Source organism: Oncorhynchus mykiss, chromosome 8 (assembly GCF_013265735.2).
Source record: "Oncorhynchus mykiss isolate Arlee chromosome 8, USDA_OmykA_1.1, whole genome shotgun sequence".
Classification (NCBI taxonomy): Eukaryota; Metazoa; Chordata; class Actinopteri; order Salmoniformes; family Salmonidae; genus Oncorhynchus; species Oncorhynchus mykiss.
In genome coordinates this window covers 89,001,124-89,023,016 of record NC_048572.1, presented here as the reverse complement: position 1 = coordinate 89,023,016, position 21,893 = coordinate 89,001,124, and the positions used below count along the sequence as shown (strand labels likewise).

Below are 21,893 nucleotides of genomic sequence, written 5' to 3'. Positions count from 1 at the left end.
CATGACCCTAACATCTCTTCCTGTCAACCACCAGACCAACAGTACATGACCCTAACAGCTCTTCCTGCCAACCACCAGACCTACAGTACATGACCCTAACAGCTCTTCCTGTCAACCACCAGACCTACAGTACATGACCCTAACAGCTGTTCCTGTCAACCACCAGACCTACAGTACATGACCCTAACAGCTCTCTATGGTCATTCAGAAAGTTATATCAAACCAGAATATAAATGCAACATGACAAGTTCCATGTTTGATGAGCTGAAATAAAAGATCCCAGAAATGTTCCATACAGACAAAAAGCTTATTTCACTCACATGTTGCGCACACATTTGTTTACATCCCTGTTAGTGAGCATTTCTCCTTTGCCAAGATAATCCATCCTCCTGACACGTGGGCATATCCAGAAGCTGATTAAACAGCATGGTCATTACACAGGTGCACCTTGTGCTGGGGACAATAAAAGGCAACTCTAAAATGTGCAGTTTTGTCACACAACACAATCCCACAGAAGTCTCAAGTTGAGGGAGCGTGCAATTTGAATGCTGGCTCTAGGAATGTCCACCAGAGCTGTTGCCAGAGAATTGAATGTTAATTTCTCTACCATAAGCCATCTCTAAAGTCGAATTTGTCAGTACGTCCAACCGGCCTCAGACCATGTGTCACCATGCCAGCCCAGGACCTCCACATCCAGCTTCTTCACCTGCAATAGCAGCCACCTGGACAGCTGATGGAACTGTGATCATCTGAGACCAGCCACCTGGACAGAATCTCTACGCAAACTGTCAGAATCCGTCTCTTGGGAAGCTAATCTGTGTTCGTCGTCCTCACCAGGATCTTGACCGGACTGCCGTTCAGCGTTGTAACCGACTTCAGTGGGTGAATACTTACCAACGTGTACGACAGCGCGTTCCAGTTCCCACCAATAACCAGCAACTTCACACTGTAAATACTTACCCACTGGCAGGTTGGAGAAGTGTGCTCTTCACGGATTAATCCCGGTTTCAACTGTACCGGGCAGATGGCAGACAACGTGTACGGCATTGTTTGGACGAACACAATTGCATTTTTAATCTATGGCAATTTTAATGCACAGAGACGAGATCCTGAGGCCCATTGTCGTGTCATTCATCCACCGCCATCACCTCATGTTTCAGTATGATAATGCACAGCCCCATGTCTCAAATCGGTACACAATTCCTGGAAACTGAAAATGTCCCAGTCCTTCCATAACCTGCATACTCACCAGACATGTCACCCATTGAGCATGTTTGGGATGCTCTGGATCGATGTGTACGACAGCGTGTTCCAGTTCTCGCCAATATCCAGCGACTTCACATAGGCATTGAAGTTTTAAGTTCCTCGGCATACACATCACAGACAAACTGAATTGGTCCACTCACACAGACAGCATCGTGAAGAAGGCGCAGCAGCGCCTCTTCAACCTCAGGAGGCTGAAGAAATTTGGCTTGTCACCAAAAGCACTCACAAACTTCTACAGATGCACAATCGAGAGCATCCTGGCGGGCTGTATCACCGCCTGGTATGGCAACTGCACCGCCCTCAACCGTAAGGCTCTCCAGAGGGTAGTGAGGTCTGCACAACGCATCACCGGGGGCAAACTACCTGCCCTCCAGGACACCTACACCACCCGATGTCACAGGAAGGCCATAAAGATCATCAAGGACATCAACCACCCGAGCCACTGCCTGTTCACCCCGCTATCATCCAGAAGGCGAGGTCAGTACAGGTGCATCAAAGCTGGGACCGAGAGACTGAAAAACAGCTTCTATCTCAAGGCCATCAGACTGTTAAACAGCCACCACTAACACTGAGTGGCTGCTGCCAACACACTGACACTGACTCAACTCCAGCCACTTTAATAATGGGAATTGATGGGAAATGATGTAAATATATCACTAGCCACTTTAAACAATGCTACCTTATATAAATGTTACTTACCCTACATTATTCATCTCATATGCATACGTATATACTGTACTCTATATCATCGACGGTATCCTTATGTAATACATGTATCACTAGCCACTTTATACTATACTATGCCACTTTGTTTACATACTCATCTCATTTGTACATACTGTACCCGATACCATCTACTGTATCTTGCCTATGCTGCTCTGTACCATCACTCATTCATATATCCTTATGTACATATTCTTTATCCCCTTACACTGTGTACAAGACAGTAGTTTTGGAATTGTTAGTTAGATTACTTGTTATTACTGCATTGTCGGAACTAGAAGCACAAGCATTTCGCTACACTCGCATTAACATCTGCTAACCATGTGTATGTGACAAATAAAATTTGATTTGATTTGATTTGATTTGATTTGAAGAGGAGTGGAACAACATTCCACAGGCCACAATCAACAGCCTGATCAACTCTATGTGAAGGAGATGTGTTGCGCTGCATGAGGCAAATGGTGGTCACCAGATACTGACTGGTTCTGATCCACGTCCCTACCTTTTTATTAAGGTATCTGTGACCAACAGAAGCAGATCTGTATTCCCAGTCAAATATATAGATTAGAGACTAATGAATTTCCATATATGAATATTTTTAACTCTGTAAAATCGGAGAAAGGGTTTAATGTTGCACTTCTATTGTTGTTCATTGTAGACATTGTAGTCAGACAGACAGTCAGTCAGTCAGACAGTCAGACAGTCAATCAGTCAGTCAGACAGACAGACAGTCAGTCAGACAGTTAGAAAGACAGTCAGTCAGACAGTCAGTCAGACAGACAGTCAGTCAGACAGACAGTCAGTCACGCAGTCAAACAGACAGACAGAAAGTCAGTCAGTCACGCATTAAGTCAGTCAGTCACGCAGTAAGACAGTCAAACAGACAGACAGACAGTCACGCAGTAAGACAGTCGGTCACGCAGTCAGACAGTCAGTCAGACAGACAGAAAGTCAGTCAGTCAGTCACGCAGTAAGACAGTCGGTCAATGAATGATCAGATTCACCTGAACTTCCTTCATCTTGGCTGGGCAAATTAACACAGCATCTGTCACGTCAGCATGGCATTGCACATCTAGGTCAGCCATTAGAAATATTCCATGGTTTTCTCATGAGAAGAAGCAACAAAATTCCTTAAACAAGTTATATCGGTATTCAGTTAGTTATATACAGTATTCAGTTAGTTATATACAGTATTCAGTTAGTTAGATTATATATATAATCCTTCGGATTAGTGGATTCAGCTATTTCAGGCTCACCCGTTGCTGACAGGTGTATAAAATCGAGCACACCGCCATGCAATCTCCATAGACAAACATTGGCAATAGAATGGTCTTACTGAAGAGCTCAGTGACTTGGGCACAGTCATAGGATGGCACCTTTCCAACAAGTTAGTTCATCAAATTTCCGCCCTGCTAGAGCTGCCCCCCGGTCAACTGTAAGTGCTGTTACTGTGAAGTGGAAACGTCTTGGAGCAACAACGGCTCAGCCTGCGAAGTGGTAGACCACACAAGCTCACAGAACGGGACTGCACTGAGTGGGACGGCGCTGAGCGGGACAGCGCCGAAGCGCATAGCGAATAAAAATCGTCTGTCATGTTTCGGGCCTCAACCCCATCGAACACCTTTGGGATGAATTGGAACGCCGACTGTGAGCCAGGCCTAATCACCCAACATCAGTGTCAGACCTCACTAACGCTCTTGTGGCTGAATGGAAGCAAGAAAATAACTCCCCAAATACAGGTGTGCCAAGTGTCGTGTCTTTGGCTATGAAGGATTAAGTGATATGACATGCAATTCTATAAAATCCTTTCTCTGTAATTAATATCACCTGATTGAGCTAATCATGTAAATGTAATTAACTAGAAAGTCGGGGCACCACAAAATAATATTTATAAAGCTGTTGTTATCTTCTGAATAAACTCTTAAAGACCTAGTCATATTTTACATCAATAGCAGTCAAAATTAATCGTCACCTTAATTCAGTCAGACAGTAATTCAGTAATTACCAGTACTGAGTCGAGGGGTACGAGGTATTTGAGGCAGATATGCACATACAGTGCATTTGGGAAGTATTCAGACCCCTTGACTTTTCCCCATTTTGTTATAACCTTATTCTAAAATGGATGAAATTGGTTTTCCCCCTCATCAATCTACACACTATACCCCATAATGACAAAGCAAAAACAGGTTTTTAGAAAATGACCCTGTATATATAGCCGTGTTATTACCTCATACCCTGCACATCGACTCAGTACTGGTACCCTGTATATATAGCCATGTTATTACCTCATACCCTGTACATCGACTCAGTACTGGTACCCTGTATATATAGCCATGTTATTACCTCATACCCTGTACATCGACTCAGTACTGGTACCCTGTATATATAGCCATGTTATTACCTCATACCCTGCACATCGACTCAGTACTGGTACCCTGTATATATAGCCATGAATATTACCTCATACCCTGCACATCGACTCAGTACTGGTACCCTGTATATATAGCCATGTTATTACCTCATACCCTGTACATCGACTCAGTACTGGTACCCTGTATATATAGCCATGTTATTACCTCATACCCCGTACATCGACTCAGTACTGGTACCCTGTATATATAGCCAAGTTATTACCTCGTACCCCTGCACATCGACTCAGTACTGGTACCCTGTGTATATAACCAAGTTATTACCTCGTACCCCTGCACATCGACTCAGTACTGGTACCCTGTGTATATAACCAAGTTATTACCTCGTACCCCTGCACATCGACTCAGTACTGGTACCCTGTGTATATAACCAAGTTATTACCTCGTACCCCTGCACATCGACTCAGTACTGGTACCCTGTGTATATAACCAAGTTATTACCTCGTACCCCTGTACATCGACTCAGTACTGGTACCCTGTATATATAGCCATGTTTTCCTGAAACCATTCCAGCATTGCTTTGGCTGTATGCTTGGGGTCATTGTCCTGTTGGAATGTAAATCTTTACCCTAGTCTAAAGTTGTTTGCTCTCTGAAGAAGGTTCTCATCTAGGATTTTTTACACCTACCATGTACATGTGCTCTTCCTCCCTCAGTTCTAACTCCCTCAGTTCTACCTCCATGTGTTCTACCTCCCTCAGTTCTACCTCCCTTAGTTCTACCTCCCTCAGATCTACCTCCCTCAGATCTACCTCCCTTAGTTCTACCTCCCTTAGTTCTACCTCCCTCAGATCCACCTCCCTCAGACCTACCTCCCTTAGTTCTACCTCCCTCAGTTCTACCTCCCTCAGATCTACCTCCCTCAGATCTACCTCCCTCAGTTCTACCTCCCTCAGGTCTACCTCCCTTAGTTCTACCTCCCTCAGGTCTACCTCCCTCAGTTCTACCTCCCTTAGTTCTACCTCCCTCAGATCTACCTCCCTCAGATCTACCTCCCTCAGTTCTACCTCCCTCAGTTCTATCTCCCTCAGTTCTACCTCCCTCAGTTCTACCTCCCTTAGTTCTACCTCCCTCAGTTCTACCTCCCTTAGTTCTACCTCCCTTAGTTCTACCTCCCTCAGATCTACCTCCCTCAGTTCTACCTCACTTAGTTCTACCTCCCACAGTTCTACCTCCTTAGTTCTACCTCCCTTAGTTCTACCTCCCTCAGATGTACCTCCCACAGTTCCCCCCTCCCTCAGTTCTACCTCCCTTAGTTCTACCTCCCTCAGTTCTACCTCCCTCATTTCTACCTCCCTCAGTTCTACCTCCATGTGCTCCACCTCCCTCAGTTCTACCTCCCTCAGTTCTACCTTCCTTAGTTCTACCTCCATGTGCTCTAACTCCCTCAGTTCTACCTCCCACAGTTCTACCTCCCTCAGTTCTACCTCACTCAGTTCTACCTCCATGTGCTCTACCTCCCTCAGTTCTACCTCCCTTAGTTCTACCTCCCTCAGTTCTACCTCCCACAGTTCTACCTCCCTCAGTTCTACCTCCCTCAGTTCTACCTCCATGTGTTCTACCTCCCTCAGTTCTAGCCTGTGTGAGATGGCAGTACGTGGGAGAAAGAGGAGGGAGGTAGAGGGGGGAGAGTAGGGATAAGGGAGGAGAGGAGGGAGGTGGATGTGTCCTTGTGAGTCAGGCCGGTAAAGTTCAGGTGTGTGTGTGTGTGTGTGTGTGTGTGTGTGTGTGTGTGTGTCAGGAGAGGCAGAGAACATTCTGTGCGAGAGAGAAGAGCTAGCGAAAGGATGAGAAGAGAGAGAGACATGAAAGAGAAGTGTCAGAGGGAGAGCGAGCATGAAGGCCCTGATTTCATTGACAGCGTATTCTACTGTTTATCTCTCCCATGGCCTTCTGGGTAATGGCCTGACCTGCTACATGAGAACAGGTAGGTAGGCATCACTCTCTCACAATTACAATCTGTTGAATTTTAATGAGCCTCTAATTGTGTGAGGGAGAAGAGCTGGAGAAAGGAAGAGAAGAGAGATAGTCACGAATCAAACGTTTATATTTTGTAATGCACTGTACCTGTGAATGGCCCAGGCTTCTTCATTTTATTCCCACCCCCTCTCCTCTCTCTCGCTCTTTCTTTCCCTCTCTCTCTCTAATACTCCACCCTCTCTCTCTCTCTCATCACACTTGTCTTACCTCTGTTCGCATGTTGACATCACACTTGTCTTACCTCTGTTAGCATGTTGACATCACACTTGTCTTACCTCTGTTAGCATGTTGACATCACACTTGTCTTACCTTTATTTATTTATTTTATTTCACCTTTATTTAACCAGGTATTTATATATATATATAACCCTAACCCTTTATTTAACCAGGTATATATATATATATATAACCCTAACCCTTTATTTAACCAGGTATTTATATATATATATAACCCTAACCCTTTATTTAACCAGGTATTTATATATATATATATAACAGTAACCCTTTATTTAACCAGGTATATATATATATATATATAACCCTAACCCTTTATTTAACCAGGTATTTATATATATATATAACCCTAACCCTTTATTTAACCAGGTATATATATATATAACCCTAACCCTTTATTTAACCAGGTATATATATATATATATAACCCTAACCCTTTATTTAACCAGGTATTTATATATATATATATAACCCTAACCCTTTATTTAACCAGGTATTTATATATATATATATATAACCCAAACCCTTTATTTAACCAGGTATTTATATATATATATATAACCCTAACCCTTTATTTAACCAGGTATTTATATATATATATATAACCCTAACCCTTTATTTAACCAGGTATTTATATATATATATATAACCCTAACCCTTTATTTAACCAGGTATATATATATATAACCCTAACCCTTTATTTAACCAGGTATTTATATATATATATAACCCTAACCCTTTATTTAACCAGGTATTTATATATATATATATAACCCTAACCCTTTATTTAACCAGGTATTTATATATATAACCCTAACCCTTTATTTAACCAGGTATATATATATATATATATATATATATATATATATATATATAACCCTAACCCTTTATTTAACCAGGTATTTATATATATATATAACCCTAACCCTTTATTTAACCAGGTATTTATATATATATATATAACCCTAACCCTTTATTTAACCAGGTATTTATATATATATATAACCCTAACCCTTTATTTAACCAGGTATTTATATATATAACCCTTTATTTAACCAGGTATTTATATATATAACCCTAACCCTTTATTTAATCAGGTATTTATATATATATATAACCCTAACCCTTTATTTAATCAGGTATTTATATATATATATATAACCCTAACCCTTTATTTAATCAGGTATTTATATATATATATAACCCTAACCCTTTATTTAATCAGGTATTTATATATATATAACCCTAACCCTTTATTTAACCAGGTATTTATATATATATAACCCTAACCCTTTATTTAATCAGGTATTTATATATATATATAACCCTAACCCTTTATTTAACCAGGTATTTATATATATATATAACCCTAACCCTTTATTTAACCAGGTATATATATATATATATAACCCTAACCCTTTATTTAACCAGGTATTTATATATATATATAACCCTAACCCTTTATTTAATCAGGTATTTATATATATATATAACCCTAACCCTTTATTTAACCAGGTATATATATATATAACCCTAACCCTTTATTTAACCAGGTATTTATATATATATATAACCCTAACCCTTTATTTAACCAGGTATTTATATATATATATATATAACCCTAACCCTTTATTTAATCAGGTATTTATATATATATATAACCCTAACCCTTTATTTAACCAGATATTTATATATATATATATAACCCTAACCCTTTATTAACTAGGTAGGCCAGTTGAGAACAAGTTCTTCATTTACAACTGCGACCTGGCCAAGATAAAGCAAAGCAGTGTGACACAAACAACAACACAGAGTTACACATGGAATAAACAAGCATACAGTCAATAATACAATAGAAATGTCTATATACAGTGTGTGCAAATAAGGTAAGATTAGGGAGGTAAGGCAATAAATAGGCCATAATGGCGATAATTACAATTTAGCAATTAAACACTGGAGTGATATATGTGCAGAAGGTGAATGTGCAAGTAGAGATACTGGGGTGCAAAGGAGCAAAAAAATAAATAACAATATGGGGATGAGGTAGTTGGGTGGGCTATTTACAGATGGGCTATGTACAGGTGCAGTGATCTGTGAGCTGCTCTGACAGCTGATGCTTAAAGTTAGTGAGGGAGATGTGAGTCTCCAGCTTCAGTGATTTTTGCAATTCGTTCCAGTCTTTGGCAGCAGAGAACTGGAAGGAAAGGCGGCCAAAGGAGGATTAGTCTTTGGGGATGACCAGTGAAATATACCTGCTGGAGCGCGTGCTACGGGTGGGTGTTGCTATGGTGACCAGTGAGCTGAGATAAGACGGGGCTTCACCTAGCAAAGACTTATAGATGACCTGGAGCCAGTGGGTTTGGCAGCGAATATGTAGTGAGGACCAGCCAACGAGAGCATACAGGTCGCAGAGGTGTGTAGTATATGGGGCTTTGGTGACAAAACGGATGGCACTGTGATAGACTGCATCCAATTTGTTGAGAAGAGTGTTGGAGGCTATTTTGTAAATGACATCGCCAAAGTCAAGGATGGGTAGGATGGTCAGTTTTACGAGGGTATGTTTGGCAGCATGAGTGAAGGATGCTTTGTTGTGCAATAGGAAGCCGGTTCTAGATTTGGATTGGAGATGTTTAATGTGAGTCTGGAAGGTGAGTTTACAGTCTAACCAGACCCCTAGGTATTTGTAGTTGCCCACATATTCTAAGTCAAAACCGTCCAGAGTAGTGATGCTGGGCGGGCAGGCAGGTGTAGGCAGCGATCGGTTGAAGAGCATGCATTTAGTTTTACTTGCGTTTAAGAGCAGTTGGAGGCCACGGAAGAAGAGTTGTATGGCATTGACGCTCGTCTGGAGGTTAGTTAACACAGTGTCCAAAGAAGGGCCAGAAGTATACAGAATAGTGTCGTCTGCGTAGAGGTGGATCAGAGAATCACCAGCTGCAAGAGCGACATCATTGATGTATACAGAGAAAAGAGTCGGCCCGAGAATTGAACCCTGTGGCACCCCCATAGAGACTGCCAGACGTCCGGACAACAGGCCCTCCGATTTGACACACTGAACTCTGTCTGAGAAGTAGTTGGTGAACCAGGCGAGGCAGTCATTTGAGAAACCAAGGCTGTTGAGTCTGCCGATAAGAATGTGGTGATTGACAGAGCCGAAAGCCTTGGCCAGGTCGATGAATACGGCTGCACAGTATTGTCTCTTATCTATGTCTGTTATGATATCGTTTAGGACCTTGAGCGTGGCTGAGGTGCACCCATGACCAGCTCGGAAACCAGATTGCATAGCGGAGAAGGTACGGTGGGATTCGAAATGGTCGGTGATCTGTTTGTTAACTTGGCTTTCGAAGACCTTAGATAGGCAGGGCAGGATGGATATAGGTCTGTAACAGTTTGGGTCCAGGGTGTCTCCCCATTTGAAGAGGGGCATGACTGCGGCAGCTTTCCAATCCTTGGGAATCTCAGACGATATGAAAGAGAGGTTGAACAGGCTGGTAATAGGGGTTGCGACAATGGCGGAGGATAGTTTCAGAAATAGAGGGTCCAGATTGTCAAGCCCAGCTGATTTTTACGGGTCCAGGTTTTGCAGCTCTTTCAGAACATCTGCTATCTGGATTTGGGTAAAGGAGAACCTGGAGAGGCTTGGGCGAGTAGCTGCGGGGGAACTGTTGGCCGAGGAGTAGCCAGGAGGAAGGCATGGCCAGCCGTTGAGAAATGCTTGTTGAAGTTTTTGATAATCATGGATTTATCGGTGGTGACCGTGTTACCTAGCCTCAGTGCAGTGGGCAGCTGGGAGGAGGTGCTCTTGTTCTCCATGGACTTTACAGTGTCCCAGAACTTTTTGGAGTTAGAGCTACAGGATGCAAATGTCTGCCTGAAGAAGCTGGCCTTGACTTTCCTGACTGACTGCGTGTATTGGTTCCTGACTTCCCTGAACAGTTGCATATCGCGGGGACTATTCGATGCTATTGCAGTCCGCCACAGGATGTTTTTGTGCTGGTCGAGGGCAGTCAGGTCTGGAGTCAACCAAGGGCTATATCTGTACTTAGTTCTGCATTTTTTGAACGGAGCATGCTTATCTAAAATGGTGAGGAAGTTACTTTTAAAGAATGACCATCCTCAACTGACGGGATGAGGTCAATATTCTTCCAGGATACCCGGGCCAGGTCGATTAGAAAGGCCTGCTCGCAGAAGTGTTTTAGGGAGCGTTTGACAGTGATGAGGGGTAGTCGTTTGACTGCGGATCCGTAGTGGATACAGGCAATGAGGCAGTGATCGCTGAGATCCTGGTTGAAGACAGCGGAGCTGTATTTGGAGGGCCAGTTGGTCAGGATGACGTCTATGAGGGTGCCCTTGTTTACAGATTTAGGGTTGTACCTGGTGGGTTCCCTGATGATTTGTGTGAGATTGAGGGCATCTAGTTTAGATTGAGGTAATTGAGGTAATATGTACATGTAGGTAGTGTTAAACTGACTATGCATATATTATAAACAAAGAGTAGCAGCAGCGTAAAACAGGGGTCTGGGTAACAAACAAATGCTTCTTACAAATAGGAATCACGTTGATGTGTAATGTTGGTCCCATGTTTCATGAGCTGAAATTAAAGATCCCAGAAATTTTCCATACACACAAAAAGCTTATTTCTCTCAAGTGCACCTGAGAGTTGTGGCATATCAGATGCTGATTAAACAGCATGATCATTACACAGGTGCACCTTGTGCTGGGGACAATAAAAAACAGCTCTAAAATGTGCAGGATTGTCACACAACACAATCCCACAGATGTCTCAAATTTTGAAGGAGCATGCAATTAATATGCTGATTGCTGGAATGTCCACCAGAGCTGTTGCCAGAAATGTTAATGTTAATTTCTCTACCATAAGCCTCCTCCAACGTCCTTTTAGAGAATTAACCACGCCAGCCCAGGACCTTAACATCCGGCTTCTTCACCAGCGGGATAGTCCAGTCACCCAGACTCTTGATAAAACTGTGGGTTTACATAACTAAAGAATTTCTGCACAAACTGTCAGAAACCGTCTCAGGGAAGCTCATCTGCGTGGTCGTCGTCCACATCAGGGTCTTGATCTGACTGCATTTCAGCCTCAGTGGGCAAATGTTCACCTTCAATGGCCACTGGCAGGTTAGAGAAGCTCTTCACGGATGAATCCAGGTTTCAACTGTACCGGCCAAATGGCCGACAGCGTGTACGGCATCGTGTCGGCGAGCGGTTTGTTGATGTCCACGTTGTGAACAGAGTGCCCCATGGTGGCGTATGGTATGGACAGCGAACACAACTTCATTTTATTGATGGCAATTTGAATGCACAGAGATACTGTGACGAGATCCTGAGGCCCATTGTCATACCATTCATCCACCGCCATCATCTCATGTTCAGCATGATAATGCACGGCCCCATGTCACAAGGATCTGAACACAATTCCTGGAAGCTGAAAATGTCCCAGTTCTTCCATGACCTGCATACTCACCAGACATTTCACACATTGAGCATGTTTGGGATGCTGTGGATCAACGTGTACGACAGCGTGTTCCAGTTCCCACCAATATCCAGCAACTTCACCCAGCCATTGAAGAGGAGTGGGACAACTTTTCACAGGCCACAATCAACAGCCTGATCAATTCTATGTGAAGGAGATGTGTCACGCTGAATGAGACAAATGGTGGTCACACCAGATACTGACTGGTTTTCTGATCCAAACCGCTACCTTTTTATTAAGGTATCTGTGACCAACAGATGCACATCTGTATTCCCAGTCATGTGGAATCCATAGATTAGAGCCCAATTTATTTTAATTGACTGATTTCCTGATATGAACTGTAACTCAGTAAAATATTTGACATTGTTGCATGTTGCGTTTATATTTTTGTTCAGTGTTATGTTGTGTTCTCATAGAACTGATATGTTTCATCAGTATTTAATATGAGGTTTATCTCATCAATACCTCTCAACATTAATGTCTCTCCCTCCCCAGATCCTGTTCATTAATCTGTCTGTCTGTCTGTCTGTCTGTCTGTCTGTCTGTCTGTCTGTCTGTCTGTCTGTCTGTCTGTCTGTCTGTCTGTCTGTCTGTCTGTCTGTCTGTCTGTCTGTCTCTCCCCAGATCCTGTTCATTCATTTGTCTGTCTGTCTCTCCCCAGATCCTGTTCTGTACATTGAACACCCATAAGATCGACATGGAGAAGCTGCTTGGTGGTCAGATCGGCCTGGAGGACTTTATATTCGCCCACATTAAAGGGATTAAGAAGGAGGTGGAGGTGTTTAAGTCAGAGGACGCCCTGGGCCTCACCATCACAGACAACGGGGTGGGATACGCCTTCACCAAGGTATGTAGGAGTTCATCTGTTGATACGATCGTCCATCCGTCCGTCTATCTGTCTGTCTGTCTCTCCCTCCCCAGATCCTGTTCACTTTATCTATCCGTCCATCTATCTGTGTGTCTGTCTGTCTGTCTGTCTGTCTGTCTGTCTGTCTGTCTGTCTGTCCCTCCCCAGATCCTGTTCATTAATCTGTCTGTCTGTCTGTCTGTCTGTCTGTCTGTCTGTCTGTCTCTCCCTCCCCAGATCCTGTTCACTTTATCCATCAGTCTGTCTATCTGTGTGTCTGTCTCTCCCTCCCCAGATCCTGTTCATTAGTCTGTCTGTCTGTCTGTCTGTCTGTCTGTCTGTCTGTCTATCTGTGTGTCTGTCTCTCCCTCCCCAGATCCTGTTCATTAGTCTGTCTGTCTGTCTGTCTGTCTGTCTCTCCCTCCCCAGATCCTGTTCACTTTATCTGTCCGTCTGTCTATCGTTTATCAATAATCTAACAGTCAATCAATCGAATAGATTGAATCAATGAAATCAATCAATTTATTGAATCGTATCTTATATATTATACAATGGTTGAATCATTAAAGGCCCAGTGCAGTCAAACACTATAACGATACAGGGCCCAGATGCAGTCAAACACTATAACGATACAGGGCCCAGATGCAGACACTGGAGGCAGATGTTTAGAGTCTCTGATTATAAAACAAGGGGCAGGAAAGAGACGGGCCGTGGACAGGCAAAATATCAGAACCAGGTCGGAGTCCAGGAAGTACAGAGTGGCAGGCAGGCTGAATGGTCAGGCAGGCGGGCTCAGTGTCAGGACAGGCAAAGGTCAGAACCGGGAGGACTAGAACAACAGAGACTTGGAAAAAGCAGGAGCACGGAAAAACACGCTGGTTGACTTGGCATGACAAGACAAACTGGCAACAAACAAACAGAGAACACAGGACTAAATACCCAGGGGATGATGGGGAAAACGGGTGACACCTGGAGGTGAGTGGAGACAATCACAAAGACAGGTGAAACAGATCAGGGCGTGACAAAAACATGATTTTCCTGCATTTTATATACTGTATATTTCCACACTATGAGGTTGGAATAATACTGGGAAATTGTCCCACTCAGACCCTCTCTACCAATAACAGCTAGGTTCCCTCCTCCACTCAGACCCTCTCTACCAATAACAGCTAGGTTCCCTCCCCACTCAGACCCTCTCTACCAATAACAGCTAGGTTCCCTCCTCCACTCAGAACCTCTCTACCAATAACAGCTAGGTTCCCTCCTCCACTCAGAACCTCTCTACCAATAACAGCTAGGTTCCCCGCCCCACTCAGAACCTCTCTGCCAATAACAGCTAGGTTCCCTCCTCCACTCAGAACCTCTCTACCAATAACAGCTAGGTTCCCTCCTCCACTCAGAACCTCTCTACCAATAACAGCTAGGTTCCCCGCCCCACTCAGACCCTCTCTGCCAATAACAGCTAGGTTCCCTCCCCACTCAGACCCTCTCTGCCAATAACAACTAGGTTCCCTCCCCACTCAGACCCTCTCTGCCAATAACAACTAGGTTCCCTTCCCACTCAGAACCTCTCTGCCAATAACAGCTAGGTTCCCTCCCCACTCAGACCCTCTCTGCCAATAACAACTAGGTTCCCTCCCCACTCAGACCCTCTCTGCCAATAACAGCTAGGTTCCCGCCCCACTCAGACCCTCTCTGCCAATAACAACTAGGTTCCCTCCCCACTCAGACCCTCTCTGCCAATAACAGCTAGGTTCCCTCCCCACTCAGACCCTCTCTGCCAATAACAGCTAGGTTCCCTCCCCACTCAGACCCTCTCTGCCAATAACAACTAGGTTCCCTTCCCACTCAGACCCTCTCTGCCAATAACAGCTAGGTTCCCTCCCCACTCAGACCCTCTCTGCCAATAACAACTAGGTTCCCTTCCCACTCAGACCCTCTCTACCAATAACAACTAGGTTCCCTTCCCACTCAGACCCTCTCTACCAATAACAGCTAGGTTCCCTCCCCACTCAAACCCTCTCTGCCAATAACAACTAGGTTCCCGCCCCACTCAGACCACCCCCAGACAGTCCGAGCAAAATTCTTGCTTTAGAAATGATTCATGATTATTGAAGAGATGCAAGTTTAGTACTCCTTAAGGTCAGAGTTTTCCACCAACGTCTTGCATAGAGAGAGTGAAACCGATTGCTCCAAGACGCCACCTTGTGTTCGTGAAGCGTCATGTCATCATGGCATCTTCAGCGCATTACACACCAGTGATTTACTTTGTGCTTGATAAGGGTTTTGATTAATCAGCGTTTACATTGGACAGATAAGACAGACACCCCGACATCAGACAGACACCCCGACATCAGACAGACACCCCGACATCAGACAGACACCCCAATATCAGACAGATGCCCCGACATCAGACAGACACCCCGACATCAGACAGACACCCCAACATCAGACAGACACCCCAACATCAGACAGACACCCCAACATCAGACAGACACCCCGACATCAGACAGACACCCCAACATCAGACAGACACCCCAACATCAGACAGACACCCCAACATCAGACAGACACCCCGACATCAGACAGACACCCCGACATCAGACAGACACCCCAACATCAGACAGACACCCCGACATCAGACAGACACCCCAACATCAGACAGACACCCCAACATCAGACAGACACCCCAACATCAGACAGACACCCCAACATCAGACAGACACCCCAACATCAGACAGACACCCCAATATCAGACAGACACCCCGACATCAGACAGACACCCCGACATCAGACAGACACCCCAACATCAGACAGACACCCCAACATCAGACAGACACCCCAACATCAGACAGACACCCCAACATCGGACAGACACCCCAACATCGGACAGACACCCCGACATCAGACAGACGCCCCGACATCAGACAGACACCCAGACATCAGACAGACACCCCGACATCAGACAGACACCCCAGGGGACACAAACCTGCTTAGGGACAATGGCCTGAGTCCCAAATGGCACCCTACTCCCTATGTAGGGCACTACATTTGACCAGGGCTATTCCCTATGTAGGGCACTACATTTGACCAGGGCATTCCCTATGTAGGGCACTACATTTGACCAGGGCTATTCCCTATGTAGGGCACTACATTTGACCAGGGCTATTCCCTATATAGGGCACTACATTTGACCGGGGCTACTCCCTATGTAGGGCACTACATTTGACCAGGGCTACTCCCTATGTAGGGCACTACATTTGACCAGGGCCCATAGTAATAGTGGATATTGTGAAGTGGTATGCAAGGAGCTGGTCGTTGATGAGGATTTAGTGAGTGAGAAACTCCATCTCACAATTCAACGGCTCAGACACGAGACGTATGTGGTAGGGTCTACAGACAATCATGGACTACAAAAAGAAAACCAGCCAGGTCGCGGACACCGATATCTTGCTCCCGGACAAGCTAAACACCTTCCCCCGCTTTGAGGAAAACACAGTGTCGCTACTAAGGACTGTGGGCTCTCCTCCTCCGTAGCCGAAGTAAGACATTTAAACGTGTTAACCCTCGCAAGGCTGCCGGCCCAGGCGGCATCCCCAGCCGCGTCCTCAGAGCATGCTGGAGCTGGCTGGAGTGTTAATTAACGGACATATTCAATCTCTCTCTATCCCAGTCTGCTGTCCCCACATGCTTCAAGATGTCCACCATTGTTCCTGTTCCCAAGAAGGCAAAGATAACTGAACTAAATGACTATCGCCCCATAGCACTCACCTCTGTCATCATGAAGTGCTTTGAGAGACTAGTCAAGGATCATATCATCTCCACACTACCTGACACCCTAGACCCACTTCAATTTGTTTACCGCCCCAATAGATCCACAGACGATGCAATCGCCATCACACTACCCTATCCCATCTGGACAAGAGGAATACCTATGTAAGAATGCTGTTCATCGACTACAGCTCAGCATTCAACACCATAGTACCCTCCAAACTCATCATTAAGCTCGAGACCCTGGGTCTCGACCCCGCCCTGTGCAACTGGGTCCTGGACTTCCTGGCGGGCCGCCCCCAGGTGATGATGGTAGGAAACAACATCTCCACTCCGCTGATCCTCAACACTGGGGCCCCACAAGGGTGCGTTCTCAGCCCTCTCCTGTAGTCCCTGTCCACACATGACTGTGTGGCCAAGCACGCCTCCAACTCAATCATCAAGTTTGCAGACGACACAACAGTATTAGGCTTGATTATCAGCAATGACGAGACGGCCTACAGGGAGGAGGTGAGGGCTCTGGGAGTGTGGTGTCAGGAAAATAACCTCTCACTCAATGTCAATAAAACAAAAGGAGATGATCATGGACTTCAGGAAACAGCAGAGAGAGCACCCCCCTATCCACATCGACGGGACTGCAGTGGAGAAGGTGGAAAGCTTCAAGTTCCTCATCGTACACATCACTGACTAACTGAATTGGTCCACCCACACAGACAGCGTGGTGAAGAAGGCGCAGCAGCGCCTCTTCAACCTCAGGAGGCTGAAGAAATTTGGCTTGTCACCAAAAACACTCACAAACTTTTACAGATGCACCATCGAGAGCATCCTGTCGGGCTGTATCACCGCCTGGTACGGCAACTGCTCCGCCCACAACTGTAAGGCTCTCCAGAGGGTAGTGAGGCCTGCACAACACATCACCGGGGGCAAAATACCTGCCCTCCAGGACACCTACACCACCCGATGTCACAGGAAGGCTGAAAATACTTATTTTCCACCATAATTTGCAAATAAATTCATAAAAAATCCTACAATGTGATTTTCTGCATTTTTTCCCCCTCATTTTGTCTGTCATAGTTGAAGTGTACCTATGATGAAAATTACAGGCCTCTCACATATTTGTAAGTGGGAGAACTTGCACAATTGGTGGCTGATTAAATACTTTTTGCCCCACTGTATATAGAAAGGGAAACACTGGTCACTTTAATGTTTACATACTGCTTTACTCATTTCATATGTATATACTGTATTCTACTGTATTTCAGTCAATGCCACTCCAACATTGCTCATCCTAATATTAATATATTTCTTAATTCCATTCTTTTACTTTTAGATTTGTGAGTATTGTTGTGAATTGTTAGATATTACTGCACTGTTGGAGCTAGGAACACAAGCATTTCGCTACACCCGCAATAACATCCGGTAAATATGTTTTTGTGACAAATAAAATGTGATTTGATTTTTGTCAGCCTCAGCAGAATCAGCCTGTATTAGATTGATAATTAATATTCACACAGCAACCAAAACCCATCCAGCACAGAACAGATGCCCCTAAATTAGGAGATAAATCTGCATTGCAAATATCTGTTCTTTATTTAAACTCTCTGACGCCTCTCATTATCAAAGAGAAGCCTTTCAACTTCTCCTTTATAGGACGTTTCATGAAGCCAGTTTTTTTACTAATCTTTTTTTCGGGATTTACCTGTAAAGGATAAATCATACAACACACTGTAGCATCATTTATTTGTTGTAACTGATTGTAGTTAGAACTTTAAAACATATTTCAGAAGTAGTTTTTGTCTGAAATCAAAGAAGGCAAAAAGTTGTGATTGTAACTGATAATGAACCTGTAAGTCGTTGTTTTTGTTTGTTTGAATTGTTTCCGTGTTCGCTATGCGGGGGGAACGATAAGACAAGCGGAACTAAGTGGCTCAGAACTGTTGTAACGGGGACTATTATCGTAGTAACACACCTTTGGAGTGAAGGCAAACCCGCGCTGTCTTAGCTAAGTTTTCATGTCTTCGGGGTTCGTTCTTAAAGGTTGAAGCGTGTACGTTAGGATGGTGACGTTATAATAATTAAGGATGAAGCGTGAATGTTAGGATGGTGACGTTATAATAATTAAGGAGGAAGCCTGAATTCATGCCAGGAATAATAAATGTGAAGTTTTGTATTTCCTCCCTTCTGTAATAAGCAGCCAATGAGGTATTTTTCCTTTATTCATGTGTTTCATCTGATACTGTTATAGCTCCGGCTAAACTGTTTATGTATGTCAGCACTTCAGAGTTACACCAAGCTAATACGTCACTCGTAAGACAAGAAGGTTGTAAGAGTGTGCTGAACTGTATTTTCATTTACTTTATAGTTCTCACAGAAGGTGATAATTCTGACTAAAACGACAGAATAAAGCCGGCAGATAAAATCAAGGAACGGTTGTGTTCTTGGTTACTGGAGGGAGCTACAGTGATAATGTTAACATTTGGCTTTTGATCTCTCTCTCTCTGTCGCTCTCTGTCTCTGTCTATATTCAATTAAATTCAAGGGCTTTATTGGCATGGGAAACATGTGTTAACATTGCCAAAGCAAGTGAGGTAGATAAAATATAAAGTGAATATATAAAGTGAAATAAACAATAAAAATGAACAGTAAACATTACACATACAGAAGTTTCAAAACAATAAAGACATTACAAATGTCATATTATATATACAGTGTTTTAACAATGTACAAATGGTTAAAGGACACAAGATAAAATAAATAAGCAATAAATATTGGTTGTATTTACAATGGTGTTTGTTCTTCACTGGTTGCCCTTTTCTCATGGCAACAGGTCACAAATCTTGCTGCTGTGATGGCACACTGTGGAATTTCACCCAGTAGATATGGGAGTTTTTCAAAATTGGATTTGTTTTCTAATTCTTTGTGGATCTGTGTAATCTCAGGGAAATAGGGTCATACATTGGGCAGGAGGTTAGGAAGTGCAGCTCAGTTTCCACCTCATTTTGTGGGCAGTGAGCACATAGCCTGTCTTCTCTTGAGAGCCATGTCTGCCTACGGCGGCCTTTCTCAATAGCAAGGCTATGCTCACTGAGTCTGTACATAGTCAAAGCTTTCCTTAATTTTGGGTCAGTCACAGTGGTCAGGTATTCTGCCACTGTGTACTCTCTGTGTAGGGCCAAATAGCATTCTAGTTTGCTCTGTTTTTTTGTTAATTCTTTCCAATGTGTCAAGTAATTATCTTTTAGTTTTCTCATGATTTGGTTGGGTCTAATTGTGTTGTTGTCCTGGGGCTCTGTAGGGTGTGTTTGTGTTTGTGAACAAAGCCCCAGGACCAGCTTGCTTAGGGGACTCTTCTCCAGGTTCATCTCTCTGTAGGTGATGGCTTTGTTATGGAAGGTTTGTGAATCGCTTCCTTTTAGGTGGTTATAGAATTTAACGTCTCTTTTCTGGATTTTGATAATTAGTGGGTATCGGCCTAATTCTGCTCTCTCTCTCTGTCTCCCTCTCTGTCTCTACCTCTCTCTCTGTCTCTCGCTCTCTCTGTCTGTCTCTCTCTGTCTCCCTCTGTCACTATCTCAATTCAATTGACTTTATTGACATGGCAAGTTCCTTATTACTTACATTGTCAAAGTATACATATAGAAAAATAGAAAATATATATTTATATATCAATAAATGGTGGGACACACAGCAATAATAATAGTAGTAGTGGACATGAGATTACCATTAACAACAACTACAACAATATTAATGAGAACAACAATACATTAAAGCAATAGTAGTAGACTATATTAACATGACTGAGCCGACACATGACGTGGTAGTAGACCAGTGTCAACATGACTGAGAAGACACATGACCTGGTAGTAGACCAGTGTCAACATGACTGAGAAGACACATGACCTGGTAGTAGACCAGTGTCAACATGACTGAGAAGACACATGACCTGGTAGTAGACCAGTGTCAACATGACTGAGATATATGACCTGGTAGTAGACCAGTGTCAACATGACTGAGATATATGACCTGGTAGTAGACCAGTGTCAACATGACTGAGATATATGACCTGGTAGTAGACCAGTGTCAACATGACTGAGATATATGACCTGGTAGTAGACCAGTGTCAACATGACTGAGAAGGCACATGACCTGGTAGTAGACCAGTGTCAACATGACTGAGAAGACACATGACCTGGTAGTAGACCAGTGTCAACATGACTGAGAAGACACATGACCTGGTAGTAGACCAGTGTCAACATGACTGAGAAGGCACATGACCTGGTAGTAGACCAGTGTCAACATGACTGAGATATATGACCTGGTAGTAGATCAGTGTCAACATGACTGAGATATATGACCTGGTAGTGGACCAGTGTCAACATGACTGAGAAGACACATGACCTGGTAGTAGACCAGTGTCAACATGACTGAGAAGACACATGACCTGGTAGTAGACCAGTGTCAACATGACTGAGAAGACACATGACCTGGTAGTAGACCAGTGTCAACATGACTGAGAAGGCACATGACCTGGTAGTAGACCAGTGTCAACATGACTGAGAAGACACATGACCTGGTAGTAGACCAGTGTCAACATGACTGAGAAGGCACATGACCTGGTAGTAGACCAGTGTCAACATGACTGAGATATATGACCTGGTAGTAGATCAGTGTCAACATGACTGAGATATATGACCTGGTAGTGGACCAGTGTCAACATGACTGAGAAGACACATGACCTGGTAGTAGACCAGTGTCAACATGACTGAGAAGACACATGACCTGGTAGTAGACCAGTGTCAACATGACTGAGAAGACACATGACCTGGTATGAAAGACAAAACAAGATGGGAAATATTATCAACATTACTTTGCACTTTTCACTGGCTGTCCCTCAGGTTGTGGCAGGAGGACACATATTTGGCTGCCAAAACTGCACATTTTGGCTTTTCACCCAATAAATATTTGATTTTTTCTTCATCTTTTATAGTTTCAAATTATTTGTATTGAGTTATAATTTTGGGAAAGAAATATTCTCTTAGGTCTGAGTATTTGTCACAGTGTAATAGGAAATGCAGCTCTGTCTCTACCTCTCCCCTGGAGCAGAGTGAGCACAGCCTGTCCTCTCTGGGCAGCCAGGTTTGTCTGTGACAACC

The 21,893-nt window shown here is 43.8% G+C and overlaps 1 protein-coding gene across 1 annotated transcript in view; it reads left to right on the top strand.

Moving 5' to 3' along the window:
• LOC110530871 (PDZ domain-containing protein GIPC1) overlaps positions 1-21,893 on the top strand; it is a 69,271-nt gene that overhangs the window by 37,487 nt on the left and 9,891 nt on the right. Inside the window, exon 2 of the mRNA XM_036986709.1 lies at positions 12,784-12,969. Coding sequence (XP_036842604.1) covers positions 12,784-12,969 — 186 coding nt within the window. The remainder of the gene's footprint in view (positions 1-12,783; positions 12,970-21,893) is intronic.